The 14,174-nt window shown below is 47.8% G+C and overlaps 1 protein-coding gene across 8 annotated transcripts in view; it reads right to left on the reverse strand.

Moving 5' to 3' along the window:
- Positions 1-14,174, reverse strand: part of FMNL2 (formin like 2) — a 302,979-nt gene that overhangs the window by 14,526 nt on the left and 274,279 nt on the right. For all 8 annotated transcript variants that reach the window (XM_059704424.1, XM_059704427.1, XM_059704425.1 and 5 more), the window contains 8 exons: positions 12,549-12,849; positions 12,183-12,392; positions 7,132-7,256; positions 6,303-6,505; positions 4,541-4,775; positions 3,417-3,485; positions 3,229-3,309; positions 1,836-1,965 (listed from right to left, as the gene is read on the reverse strand). In XM_059704424.1, coding sequence (XP_059560407.1) covers positions 1,836-1,965; positions 3,229-3,309; positions 3,417-3,485; positions 4,541-4,775; positions 6,303-6,505; positions 7,132-7,256; positions 12,183-12,392; positions 12,549-12,849 — 1,354 coding nt within the window. The remainder of the gene's footprint in view (positions 1-1,835; positions 1,966-3,228; positions 3,310-3,416; positions 3,486-4,540; positions 4,776-6,302; positions 6,506-7,131; positions 7,257-12,182; positions 12,393-12,548; positions 12,850-14,174) is intronic.

Raw genomic sequence — 14,174 nt, forward strand, 5'->3', positions numbered from 1 at the left:
TAATTCTGGGCCAGCTTTAGCTTTGATGCTTGGCTCCAGCTCTTAGGCTTCTGCTGCTGAAAGTAGGTTTCTGGCCTTTGCTTACAATGTTGCGATCCTGCTGGCTGAACCCCGGCAGGTTTCTGGGGTTTTGTTTAGCTTCTATGTTTGTTACATAGTTGCTTGCAGCTCAGAGGCCGGCAAGGCAGGCGGGGAACGTTGGAGTCCTCCGTCACTGAAGCAAGCAAGCCTCATCTTAGTTTCAAGCTGCCTGGCTGCCGGCCGCCATCTTGGCTGACAGTTAATTTGCATATTGCCCTGATTAGCCAATGGGAAGGGTAGCGGTCGTACGCCAATTACCATGTTTCTCTTTTATTAGATAGGATCATGGGGATGAAAAGTAGAGCGTGGGGAATACAGTCAATAATCCTATATAATAAAAGCCTAATATGCAAATCAGCCAAATGGCAGAACAACTGGTCACTATGACGCTCAACACAGGAGCTGCCCCCTGGTGGTCAGTACACTCCCACAGGGGAAGCGCTGCTCAGCCAGAAGCGCTGCTCAGCCAGGAGCCTCTCCTGCCTCCACAGCAGTGCTAAGGAGCAGTGAGCCAAGTGGTAAGGAGCAGTGAGCAGGCAGGTGGTAAGGAGCGAGGGGTGCCAAACTGCAAGAGGGATGTCCGACTGCCAGCTTAGGCCCGCTACCCAGGTTTAAGCCAGCAGTTGGACATCCCCCGAGCAGTCCAGGACTGAGAGAGGGCACAGGCCAGGCTTAGGTACCCCCTCCTCCACCCCCCAGTGCACAAAATTTTGTGCACTGGGCCTCTAGTATATAATAACTGTGTATCGTGTCAGATGGGTACTAGATTTATCACAGTGATCTTTGTAAGAAATATAAATGTCGAATCATTATGTTGTACACCTGAAATTAATATAATATTGTATGTCATCTGTAATTGAAAAATAAATTTTTAAAAGATAAATAAAACTTGATTATGCCTATAAGTACACATGCTGCAATGGATATGCAAACTGTTACAATAACCTCAAAGATTCAATTCAGCAATCTGTGATAGGCCTCAGGAATATGAATTTGTAATAAACACCATGTTTCACAATGATAATTTGGGAGTCACAACCTGTAACTAACTATGAGGTTGATTTGCATGTTGTTCCTCTTTCTAACCTAATATTCTTTCTAGAGGACATGGTACCCTGGGCCATACACTGTCTGAGAAGACAACCTAGGTTCTAGTCCTGTTTCTGTTGCTTGTGACCCACGTGATGTTGAGCAAGACCTTTAACCTCTAAAAAAGTCAGCTTTCTCATCTATAACATGGGGAGATGATTGCCTAGTACAGCGGCTATCTCAGAACCACTGGCGATTAAATGAGAAAATGCGTAACTGTCATAGCAAAGTCACAACCACGAAGTACTGATAATTTAACTTGTTTTCAGACTAAAGGCAAAATGTTTAGAACCGCCCCACCGGAGCACATGAACCATCACAAAATACAAGCGTTTGCTGAGGGGTAATTCTCAGACTCTCGTTCTCTTATTTAAAAAACCAGCATTAAAATAAAAAGGGCAAAAAATGGAAGAGGGAAGGTGCATAAGGCCCAGAGACCTGGGCCTTTACTGAGAGGACACTGAGAGAGGTCACCTCCATGCCCAAGTTCATTACTGCTCCCGGGAAGGAGCCACACCATGGCCCACGGGTTCCAGCTCAGAGCTGGATGCTTCCGCCGCCTCCTGAGCGAGGTTCTGAGGAGTGTCTGCTAAGCAGGGAATGGCTCCCCCAGGATGAAAGCCACTCGGTCCCCGGGAGGAACATTAACAGCGGAAGTCCCGTACCTGCAGCAGCTTTCTCCACATAATGGAGCTCATTGTAAAAGAGGGACACTTGCTGATACTTTTCCTTTACGACGTTGGATATATAGTGCAGCAGTGTTTGCTTTCGGTCTGTCGACTTCGTATCTAAAAGCTGAAAACAAAAGGGAGTAAGGGTTAGAGGGAGAGGTAGTGGGAGAGTTACCCAGCGATGGCGTTCTCCCAGAGTCAGTGACGGAGTACAGGTGCCCCAACGTGGACAAGCAACGTTGCTGGGAGATTCAAGCCTGGATCTGTTCCTTGAGGAGCCAGCCCGCTGACTTTAAATGACTAGAGGACGTCCTGACCAGGGGATATGCTCGTCTTTAGGGATGACCCTGGCACCTAGGACTGTCCCCACAGCTGCACTCACAGGAGCTCCCCCACCCCACGCCTCTCTGGCTTCAAAGCAGGAAGGAAGACTCCGGGTGTAGCGCTCTCCCAGGTGCGGGCCCAGAGCCGGAGTGCGTGTGGAGCCACAGGTGTGCACAGCTTCGCCCTGCACAGCGGGCTCCTGCTCTGCAGTCTCCACATGGAACTCAGCCCTTCTCTTCCTCCCCGGCCTCTCATGACCCAAAGCAGACCTGCCCAACAGCCCATGACCTTCTGGGGGACAGCACTGTGACGAATGGGACACTGGCTATCAAATAACCACATGCCGCCCAGGCTGGGGACCCCGCCACTGCCCCACCCCCTCGCATGGAGGCCACGTCGGCCCCGCACAGGCTGGGTCACGCAGCATCTCCTCTGCTTCTGCTCATATAAATCAGGAGGCTCTGAAAGCCAGGGCACCCGTTACATCCAGGAATAAGCCAAACATTTTGAGAAAGGACAGAAAAGTATAAAGAAGCAGTTTTTAAAAATTCCCCAATTCCATCCATCCTCTCTGTATCTCAGCATACTTCTATTCAGGTTTTCCTACCTACTTTACTTGAAAATTATCTGTACATTCCATTTATAGCCTGTGCTCTCTTTTCTCAGCACAGAATTACCTACTTCTTTGAAAATTCTTCACAAGTCTCCTAACAGCTGAAGAAGAGTTCACTGTGTGAACTATTGCTATAGCATCTTTAATTATTTCCCCAAATCTTGGCTCTTTACAATGTTGCTAATTATTTGCAATGATGAGTAAATACGGCATCCATCACTCAGACTCCTGAGGATGGATTCCTAGAAGTGGAAATACTAGGTCACAGGGTCGGAGTGTTTCTAAGGATCTAAGTGCCTGCTGCCAAACGCTGTTCCAGAACTCGTGCACCGATGGGCCCTCCGCTAGCAGAGCATCCTCATCACAACCTCCCAGCCCGCTTCCAAGAGCAGACTCTCTGCCAGCTGTTTATGCCCCAGAGAGCTCTTGCATTGCTTTTAGTCCACTCACCAGATCTAAACTCTGAAGCTTAAATCCATAAACTGCTCCTCGTTTACTGCTGTTCATATAGTTCCCAAGGGCCAAGATGATCTGCAAACAACAGCGAGAAGAGAGAAGCCCATCAGCCCAGCTCCCGGGCAGAGGATGGGGCTGTCAGGCCCGCCCTCCCGTCCAGGCACCAAGGAAACGTCACTTGCCTCCAGAATTTTCTTGAGTTTTTGAGACGACTTTATAGAGACAGATGCTGCTATAATGGAGTGCAGTTGCTAGATTCCAGGCAAAGGAAGGAAGGGGAGAGAAGAAAAACAAAGATGTTAAAAATGGGATACTCTAGCTGGAAACTAAGAGTGAACACAGAAGAACACAGGCCTGCCTGTAGACCTCACAGCCTCTATGCTGAGATTCTGTTATTTCCTGAACGTGAATGTGAGTGCTCTGCTGGGTGTTCGGTAACCACGTCATTCCATGCGAGCTCGTCCCTCAAAGTATTTGAAATGAGGAGAAATGTCAGAACTGGCTTGTCACAAAACCCATGACCATGAGACTCAGTCACCAGCGTGTTCCAGCGGAGCTCACCTCCCTGCCCCCCTCTTGCCATGGAACACAGTTTATATTTTAAATCAATGGGGCTCCTCAGCGATGAAAACAGAACAGCAAAGGAGCAGAACCACCCTCCAGATGCTCTTGGAAGGTTTTGGACAGAAGGTGTCCGTACCGCTGTGATCCGTTACTAACAAAGGCTTGTTCAGAAATAGGACTGGGAAAGAACGTTCTATGATATTTATGTCTGTGATATTCAGAGCCTCCACCAGATTAACACAGAGGAGGAGGAGATGCTGGCTCTTCTCCCTACATCACCACAGTGCCCTGTGACAAACCCCAAGCAGGACGATGCCCATGATAGATGCGATGCTTCCAACGGAGCCAATAAACCAGTTCGCTAGAGACTGGGGGTGGTTTTTGAAATGAAAGCCACATTTTCAGCTTTGCCACCCCAACCAGAGACCTGGTATCTTCAGGAGGGGACTAAGGCTAAGAAAATGGTTTTTCCTTGTCCTCTGTACTGACCGGGACTTTAAAATCCAGAGGACACATTCATCCTCTAGGGAGAATGGCGATATGGAACATGTCACCATTTTCAAATTCACTTGGCATACACAAAATGAAAAAGATGGCCGAACTAACAATGGAATCTAGGAAGTCCTGGGAGGGAGTCTTTAGAGCCCATGACACAAAGCACAATCTTGAGAGAGACTTCAACCAACACAAAGGGTCCGGTGTCTCTTTGGACCCCCTCCCCTGCCAGAGTCAGTCCACTCACAGGCGTGAGCATCTGGACGCTCTCGGCGAAGTTCCCGATGAAGGCCATGATGGTCATCTTCTGCAGGAGCCTCTCGATCTTGCTGAACTGCATCATGAAGCGGTCCTCGTCCGACAAGTTCTCCAGCGGCTTCCTCTCCCGCTCGTAGAGCCGAAGCACTTTCACCTCATTCTCGGTCGGCAAGAACCTCATCAAACATTCCACAAAGTCCACAGGCAGCGTCTTCAAGTCAAAGCTGAGGGCAGATGCGGACACGTCAGTGTTGGAGAGAAAGCCCCCACCCTTTCACCCACATCTCCATCGGGACCGGCTCGGGAGCCACCCAGCCAGTGCGTCCCAGGTGGACGGTGAAGACGCCCCGTGGTGCTGGCTCCCGACTGTGCAGCCACCTTTGCTGGTCCTTCCTGACAACCTGGACCTCATCACATCCCACACGCAGTTTTTTAAGCTATCACTATAGCTCGAAGCCTCCAGAAATCAGCAGTAAATGACAGTGGGAAGAGGCAGTGGAAGGCTGAAGCATCAATGGTGAAGTCATTCAAGGACATGCATTTTAGGCATGTTAAGTACTGCTAACTGGGAGATTAATACTGTACACACAATTAGAGAATATCTGGTGAACTCTATAAAATATTTCAATTAAACCAATAACTGGGAATGTATTTTCTTCTTTAGAAAAAAATGCAACCAAATACCTGTGCCATAGGGATATTTTGGCTTAAGTGTATACATCCCTTGAAGGAATACCAGATCCCTGTGGATGTATGCTCAATTTGAACAAACAAAGTATCCACTACAACCTCTATATTGTCCTACGGACAATCTTTGTTCAGCAAAATAATGTAATTATATTTAATCACCATGGCAAACAAGGCATGTAAAAATTAAAAACCAAAGCGTGTATCAGGTTTCAACCTCAGAAATCAGAACAGACTGGAGGAATGCACTGGACTATTAGATTATGATCCTGGCTGAGGACGTAAAATTGGAGCAGATGATTTCTTAGGGGCCATTTACTGCAGAAGGAATCCCTGATCAAAATTTACGAAATGTCAATTTACAATGATTTAGTTCCTAAAACATCTAATAACATCCTTATCATATTTGAAAGTCATCATGACCATAAGAAGAGTAGAAAGATTTTTCTAAGAGAAAAATAAATAAAACCAATGCCTTCTCTGCTGTTCAAGGATAAAAAAAAACTCAACTTCGTTTAAAATGTCCTGAAAGCACTAAAAGCAACAGCAATCACATTCCCATTGTTATAAATTGAAATGTGCCTCCGTATCATATGTGCATCTGGCGTGGGATGGCGTCATCCCACAAATGCCATCACATTTGTATTCAACAAATCTGAATAAAAATCAGATACTCCAGAGAAAACTGACATTTCTTCCTTTCCTTAGCATCTGCAATACTCCACCCAACTTTCCTTCCACAGAAGCTTTGCCGTAGACCTACACGAGAGCCGACCAAGATAATTAATGTCACGATCCCGTTGTTCTTCCAAAACGATTATAATTACTCCTTGTAACACAGCACTCCCGAGGGTAATTTCTGGTCCACCTCTTTTGTGTTAGCATTTTATTAAGCTCTCAAGTTGCACAGATGCAACAAAGGGACTCTCTGGCGTGGGGATATCAAGAATTGCTCCATCGTTTATCTTAGATCCTGCCTCACTCTTGAAATATTTCTTTCATCTACGAATTCATAACCCTCTTGTTTCACTGAAATGTAGTTTCCCAGAATGCCCCGAACTTACACATGAATGGCTTTGCAAATCTCGTCGGCGGTCTTTCCGGCCTTCCGTAAAGTGATGGCAAGGTTTTTGGCTCTATTTGCTTCCAGTAACGTCACCTTGTTGGATCCCTTCTGCGTTATCTTCTGTTTGCTTGAAGAAAGATCAATGGCAGGACCTTGGGCTTTTGTCTTAAAAATTTCCTCAAATTCATCCACATTTAAATCCTGGGGTAGAGAAGATGAATGAATTAAACTTAAACATTAAGTTAGGAAGCCACCATTTACACAGTTCGTTAAGTGTCAAAGAACTTACGCAATGCCTGTCTTTGACCATGGCCTGCTCTATTTTCTGGTTTGTGCCCGAGTGTGAGTTATGCCACATGTGCAGATGTGAAAATTGAAAGTAGATGACTGGTCCCAACCAGCCAATTCAAATGCCTTTCAATAATTAGCTTGCAGGGATGGCAACCACAGACTAAAACTACCCATCAAACCAGCTAGTGAGTATGACTATTAAGTCCTCATTCACTTGTAATTTAATAAAGAGTTTTTATGCCCTTTTATAAGTTAAGGGAAGATCTTGTGTCAGATACACACACACACACACACACACACACACACTTGGCATACACTAAAGGTGCTCAAAACTATTTCATTTAACATAACTTTTTAAACAAAGTTTTAAACCCACCTTATAAAATAGTTTCCAATTTTATTCCCTGACATCACATATCCTTTTTTTTCTTTCCATCAAAGCCCTTAAAACACCAGCACTTTAATCACCAAAATGCCCAGGTTACCAACACACCCATTTTGGCTTTGCTGCACAGAGTAACCCGTAGGAAAGATACCTCCAGAATTCGCTCGTCATCAATTTCATTGAAGACTGTGCCATTGATCTGATTTGGCTTCAGGGCAACCCAGTTAAAAACTGGCATTCTGAATTTCGTCTTGATTGGCTTCTTAATTTTCACAGCTACAGAGGTCAGAGAGAACAAAATTAAGATTCCACCAAGACCCCATGACACTCCAGAGCTATCAGACAACAGTCTTTGCAGATGACACGTTAACCCTGGAGGAAGGCTGGCGGGTGGCGCCCGGGTGTTCAAACACCACACGTGGCTGTGGCCAGAGCAATCCGAGGCCGGCTGGTACAGCACTGTGTTCAAGTCATCTATGAGCTGGGAGCTGACTTTCTTTTAAATGCGGGCAACTGGTTTGCCGCATCACGGTCACAATGTTTGGACAATGCTTAAGACAAATAAATACTGGGGAGCAAAAATGATCAGTCATGCTATTAGGCAGCAGAGAGGGCACCTGCTCTGGGGACTGAGATTGAAATTCTGAGCCCCAGTGTAACTTCGACATCCTAAATCCTTGGTTCTAGAACAGGTATCTCTGAATGAATCTCAGAAGATGACCAGAGACTACAGATAGTGTCTCTCTGAACCACCAGGAATGTAGCATCAGGAATGCTGACTTCCAGCCAGAGCAATGCATTCCTGTGGATGATTTCAAAAATGGGGGTTATATTGGCTGTTGAGTTATTTCAACAGACTCAGGGCCATGAGTGGCTGAAAATAGAAAATGTTCAAGGAGACAGAATGGTACTTGGAACCAGGACTTGTACTGCTTTTTGAGAATGACCCCACCCCTCCCCCTCGTGAAGAGCAAGTTCTCCCCAGGGCTCAGCTGCCTGTGACCAGAGGCACAGACGAGCTCAGTCAAAACACTGAAAACCTCTGAACAGAGAGGGAGGGCTCTATCTTTGAGGGGTCAAGGGGGCAGCACCAACCCCTCTTACTTTGGGGAAATGAGCTAAAAAGGCAATCCATTAAAAATTCCATTAGTTAATTACACATCATAAAGAAGTCCTCCCAAGCCACTCAAGTTATACATATCCGCCTTCTTAAGTATGTCCTGGTACGCCCCCCATGCTATTTGGGAGCTTTGCTACTTGCCATCATCAGCAAGAAAAGGAGAACTTCCGCGCAAGGGGAACAAATGCAAAACACACCTGGGCTTTTACCTGGCTGCCTGCCTCAGTGGGAGGCAGACAGCGCCTCTCATTCCTCCAGAGTTACACATGCGACATAATCCACAGCAGGATGTCATCTGTCGTTGACACAAAGGCATGCAGGGACACAGAAACACAGCTCTGCCACACCAGGCCTTCCCACTCCCAAGTGTAACACCTCAGTCCCTACTGCCCAGCAGTGCCGGGCTCCTCGCCACGCTGCATCCTTTGCCTACGCTGCCCAGGAACCTGGGGCACAGGAACAGCCCTTCCTCTGGGCTGGCACTTGGGTGACGTTGAGGGGAAGGAGGAAGGCGCAGGGAAGGGACTGTGCGGGGAGCTGACCATAATCTTTGGTGAGAGGCCAGGGACGTTTGGTTCCAGCATCCCTCCACAGGCACTGTGGCCTCCGGACACTCACTTCAGGTCATTCCATTGGCAGCCACCTTACTTGTTAACTTTTTAGCAAGATGAGTAATAAGCTTATAATAAGCCTGAGATCAGAAGACAAGCAATAAAGTCTTCAGGGCAGGCTGTCCTGACTCTGGGGAAGTGGTATGATCCGAGGAGGAGCTCCGTAGGTGACCATGGCATGCAGTGCTCAGGCTAAGGGGGTGGGTAGGTGCTCTAGGAGAGAGCAGGAGCCCAAGGGGGCAGCACCAGCAGCTCATCCTTGTTCTGTGGTGCTTTCTCTTTTCCCCCAGAATAAACCCAAAGTCCTTCAAGAGCTGAGGCCTTAGACCCAACTATGAAAATTAAACTAAAGGGAAAAACACTCCTTTCCTCGGGGAGAAAGGAATGTGGCACAGCATCCAGGATGTCTGCTTAAAGGGCCATCATCTCTCCTCTACAGGTTCACCTGAAACGTGTGGGCAAACCTGGGACAACAGTCAGCCAACACCGAGACTTCCCGCAGACACAGAGTCAAAATGCAATGGGTCAGTGTACGGTGGAGTGGAAAGATGGAAGGCACGGTGTGACCAACGGGAGCACAACGCAAATACTCAACACACTCAGTGAGGAGCAACCTACAGAAAAGCTTGATGGGCCCATCTTTTGTGGAAGCAGGAAGAACAAAGAAAATACAAAACACATTAGATACAGTTAGAGTCAAGCGGCTCAGCAGCTGGCACACTCTTCACATAGAATCCCAGGCTTCTTGGACACATTTCTCGAGGCGGCCCAGAGCCAAAATTCATTTCCCTTTAGGCCTGCCTTGAAGACTCATTTATTTTGTTTAAAAAAAATAATCCTTTTTAGAAGAGGGGAAAAAATGATTTCATTATAGTGGTCCCAAACAGCCATATTCAACTGTGCTAAGTATTCCTAAAGATAAGGAAAAATTTTTAATGAAAAATAATCAGCTGGAGTCCACACCCTCAGTGTGAAGTTCCAAAGCACATCCCACCACAGAGACAACACAGGGTGCCGACTGCCCAGTGCCCTGCCATGCTGACCTCACTAAGACATGGGAACCAGTCGATCAATCGCAGATTTGAGGAAGTCGGCCTTACGCTTCAAATGCACATTTCCCACCACTACGATTTCCTCTACAAACTGCAACGAAAACTTGACTGAATAAACATAGGGGACCTCCTCCTGGTCCCTGTCTCGGCCACCAAGAGCACACTTGCTCATGGCCTGTTGCGGGGACAGACCTCCTTTGGCCTGCAGATCCAGGGACCTAGTCGTCACAGGTTTCTGGCTTCCCAAGAGCCCTTGGCATATCCCAGCTCTGTGTCTGGCTCTACTGGGACATCCTGATTCTGTCTGGTGTCTTGGTTCCAGAGAGACAGCTCCTGAACACCCCGGCAAAGCATCTCACAACATGGCCCGCACCACTAAGCGTGAACGGCCAAATTAAGGCTGAGTAATAAAAAGAGATTAAAGGCCTTGTAGAAACTGCTGGATCTCAAGCTACCAACTACGCGTAAGGTTCTTACAATCCTTACATCTTGTGAAACAGAGCCTCCTGTGATTGTTTAGAGGACACAGGGCACTAAAGAGGAGTTTCTTCAATCCCACATACAGTCCTCTAAACTGCTTAAGACACAAAGGGGACACCACCCCATGGGACCAGCTCCAAAGGTGGCAGTGGGGAATCAGCTGAAGAGAGAAGCAACAGGCCAACGCATTTTAAAATTAAGCAGGCAACAAAATGAACCAGCGAGGATGAGACCCGTTCAGCAGGGCCCTGGACCCACATCTCAGCCTGGTGGCTCCTGCGCTCGGCAAGGCAGTCCTGAGACCTGGCGGAGCTCAGGTGGGTGCCGGCAAAGGCTGCGTCACATGTGAGGTTTCGCCAGAGAGAAGGGAAGCCGGTCCGAAGGAGAGATACCACAGCCGGCACGTCTCACATGAGCGCGCTTAGGGGCCAAGCTGAATCCGTGAGCCCAGTGCACACGACAAGTACAGGTTTTCACATGGAAAACAGCCTGTTGATGAGGCAGGTTCCTGGGGCTGGTTGAGGCGTTTTGGTTTGTGTATATTCCAAAAGCCAACAGTTCCATGATGACGCGCTTTCTGTTTTTGTCCTTCAGAGGCAATAAAAGCTCTAGAAGAAAGTGGTAGTTTGGGAAGACCTTGAAGGGTTAAAGTAAGTCACTGGTTTCCTGAGAACATTACTGTGTTTGTTACGTGGACAGTTTTATAGAAGTTGGGGTGTGGAACCAGTTTTCTGTGGGCGGCTTTCTGTCACTAGGATGAGTTAGCACCACAGACCGGCTGGGCATGCTGTGGCAGGATGTGCTCAGGGACGCAGGCTGGGAAATCTTTGACAGCTGCCTGTCTTTTTTTTCTTTTTCTTTTTTTAATAGATTTTATTGATTTTTTTTACAGAGAGGAAGGGAGAGGGATAGAGAGAAACACTGATCAGCTGCCTCCTGCACACCCTCCACTGGGGATGTGCCCACAACCAAGGTATATGCCCTTGACCAGAATCGAACCTGGGACCCTTTAGTCTGCAGGCTGACGCTGTATCCACTGAGCCAAACCAGTTAGGGTTGCCTGTCTTCTAGAACCACCGCAGCCTTGGAAATGGGAAAATATTACAGTGGCGGCTCTTCGGCAGAAATGAGAGACCTCGCCAAGGGACTGAAGTGGATGAGGAAGCGGGATCATCTGATGTCACGGGGATGGTACCGCAAAACTCAGAGCAACGCCCCATGCCAGGAAGACACTCCGAGGCTGGGAGAACAGCTTGCAGTGTTGTAGAGAGGAGTAAACATGCATTTCGGAGTCGAAGATGAGAACTTACATCTCAAGGCATTAGAGGAACTGTCTTCCTCTGGCCCACACCCACCCTGCCTTATGGCTGGGGGGTGAGGATGCTGCATTGGGTCCTGGTCAGCAGGAAGACGAGGTGCACTATCAGCAAGCATTTCAAGGCATCCTAATGCGGCTGTTGGCAACATTCCCCCTTAAAGCGTCACTGGACTACAGTGAATTCCGATGCCCTCTGATGCTCAGAAATGCCTGCAAGCCTACCTCAGGCAATTACACAGAAAGGCACGGTGCCCCCTTACATTGCAGATACCTTCAAGATAAAAGAGCCGCAAGCACCAGAGCAGTCTGTGTCAGAGCTTCAACTATGACAGATGTCCAGACGTGTTCGCTGAACCTGTGAAAACGCACGGACCCCCAGAAGGAAAGTGCTAAGACGGTGCAGGATCAAGACCTCCTGCCAGGGAGAGAGGGAGAAACCTACTGAGAGAGAAAGGCCTCCTGAGCGTGACCATCTCGCCGGCACCTTAGCAGGATGTTCTATCAAGAGGAGAGACATGACATTTCAAGAGACCTGGACTTTGAAAGAACGGCTTGAACCCTCGAAGTAAGACCAATGAGTATTTCTCACATGGGTACCTGGGTCTTATTCTCTGCTCTTACCTGCTAATCCTGAGTTGAAAACCACTGTGGGTGAAGACGTCCCAGGCAGCGGGGGTGCAGAAGGAGGAAGGGGTGGTGGTAAAGGAGGAGCTGGCACAGTCTCGGAGGCAGGACCCGGCAGAGGCGGAGGTGGAGGGGGTGGGGGAGGCGGTGGCGGGGGAGGGGGCGGAGGAGGGGGTGGCATAGGTGGTGTTACCGGACCATTTTGCACTAGCAAAAGAAAAGAAACAAATTGACTTTGAAAATAAAGGAATGGTTTTTCCGGCAATAGGTCGCGTGCGCACAGAGAACATCAGTGAGCAGTGAATAAAGGAAAGAAGAACAAATATCCCAATCCCACCCCATTCTCCCGCCAAGGCTTCTTACCTGTTTCAGGTGCATCTGACAACAGAGGTAGAGGTGGGGGAGGTGGGGGCAAGGGTCCCGAGGCGGCAGCCCCCGTTACTGGTCCCACTGCTACTTCCGAGCCCGTGGACAACGTGCCAGAAGCCACAACCGGCAGTATGGCGATGTCCCCATCCCCTTTCTTCTGAATTTTAATGGTCCCTTGTTTTTCCAGTTCATGAATCCTTTTTTCCAGGGTAGACTGTCTTTGAATGGCTTCTTCTTTTTCTTTGACCATTTTCCTTAAGGTGTGAACCTGGGTATTTGCATCTTTGTAGATTTCCTGCAAAAGAGTCCATGGTCAAGAGTTTGTCTTCACAGGACATGCTTGCCTCTCACCACCAGATTGGCAAACTGAGGACAAAGAAAATAGCCAAAAGGAAAAAAAAGAAAGAAAAGAAAAAGGATACTCGTATAGAAGACTTCTATGGAACTCAGCCAGAACCTATAAAGTCCCATTCGTTATCGTTTGCTCACTGGCAATGCATGCAATATATGTTAGCAATTCTTATTGCTAATGTGGTTCTTTCAGTTAATTAAGGCTCGACTTTCCCTGCAGGGGGGAGAGGCACCGAGCAGAGATGACCCAGACATGATTTTGGAGCTGACTTGGGGATATCCAGTGGGTATTCCGGTGGTCTAGCATGTTTTCCTTTCACTTACTTTAAAATTCATTTTAACTCTGGATACATCAGCTAGCAGTAGCCAAAGGGGCCCTACATTAGCCTCGGACGGAAGTCAGAGTGGATTAAAAATCTGCAAGATGTGGAATAACCGCTGAAGAATGACCAGGGGCTGGCTGGCCCTGAACGGGTTTCCCCAGCCTTCACAATGCCCCCGGCCAAGCGCAGGACAGCCATGGCTGCAACCTTTTCCGTCCAGGGATACAGTTAACAAAACGGGCCAGTGCTTCCCCCCACTGATCACTTATTTCTGTCTAGGTTTTTAGCAGAAAACAAAGAAGTTACCATATCAATTCAAAGGCTGTCCCGGTTCCTTTTACGGGGGCTCACAGAGGCCCGTGAGAGGATTTTATGGCACTGACTTGCTGGGCCTTGTACACGGGACCTCTCACCACAAACCTCCAGCAGGCAGGGAGACATTCTTCACACCCCGCCTATGATTAATAATCTGAGAGTCTGCCCTGGAATTGAGTCCATATGCTACAACTCTGTCTCGATGGCGTGCCAGAAAGTAAGTTTCCTAGAGTTAACTCTAGGACATGTCAGACGATCAAGCAACACACACAGACACGATAACCATCGCATAAAACGTGCCATTTCATTAACGGTGGTGCAAAGGCAAGCCATTTGCCTGAACGCCCTGCAGGCATTTCGGTGGTTTTATGTTCCCTACGATTCTAAACACAGGGATGGAGCTCCATAAATACCTGACACGGAAGGTAAAACAATGCTAGTGCCAAATAAAATAGCTGTGCTTATCTGATAGTAAAATGGATTGGTTTTGCTTTGCCTTTTTTTCTTTCCTTTTTTTTTTTTTTTTTTTTTGGTGAATGCCATTAGGTCTCGCCTGGGTTGCGATTTCACCATTTCCATGGCAACCACCAAATCTGGTTTCACGTAGAAGCGAAGCAAAGTAACAAAGAAA

This window comes from Myotis daubentonii, chromosome 7 (assembly GCF_963259705.1).
Source record: "Myotis daubentonii chromosome 7, mMyoDau2.1, whole genome shotgun sequence".
Taxonomy (NCBI): domain Eukaryota; kingdom Metazoa; phylum Chordata; class Mammalia; order Chiroptera; family Vespertilionidae; genus Myotis; species Myotis daubentonii.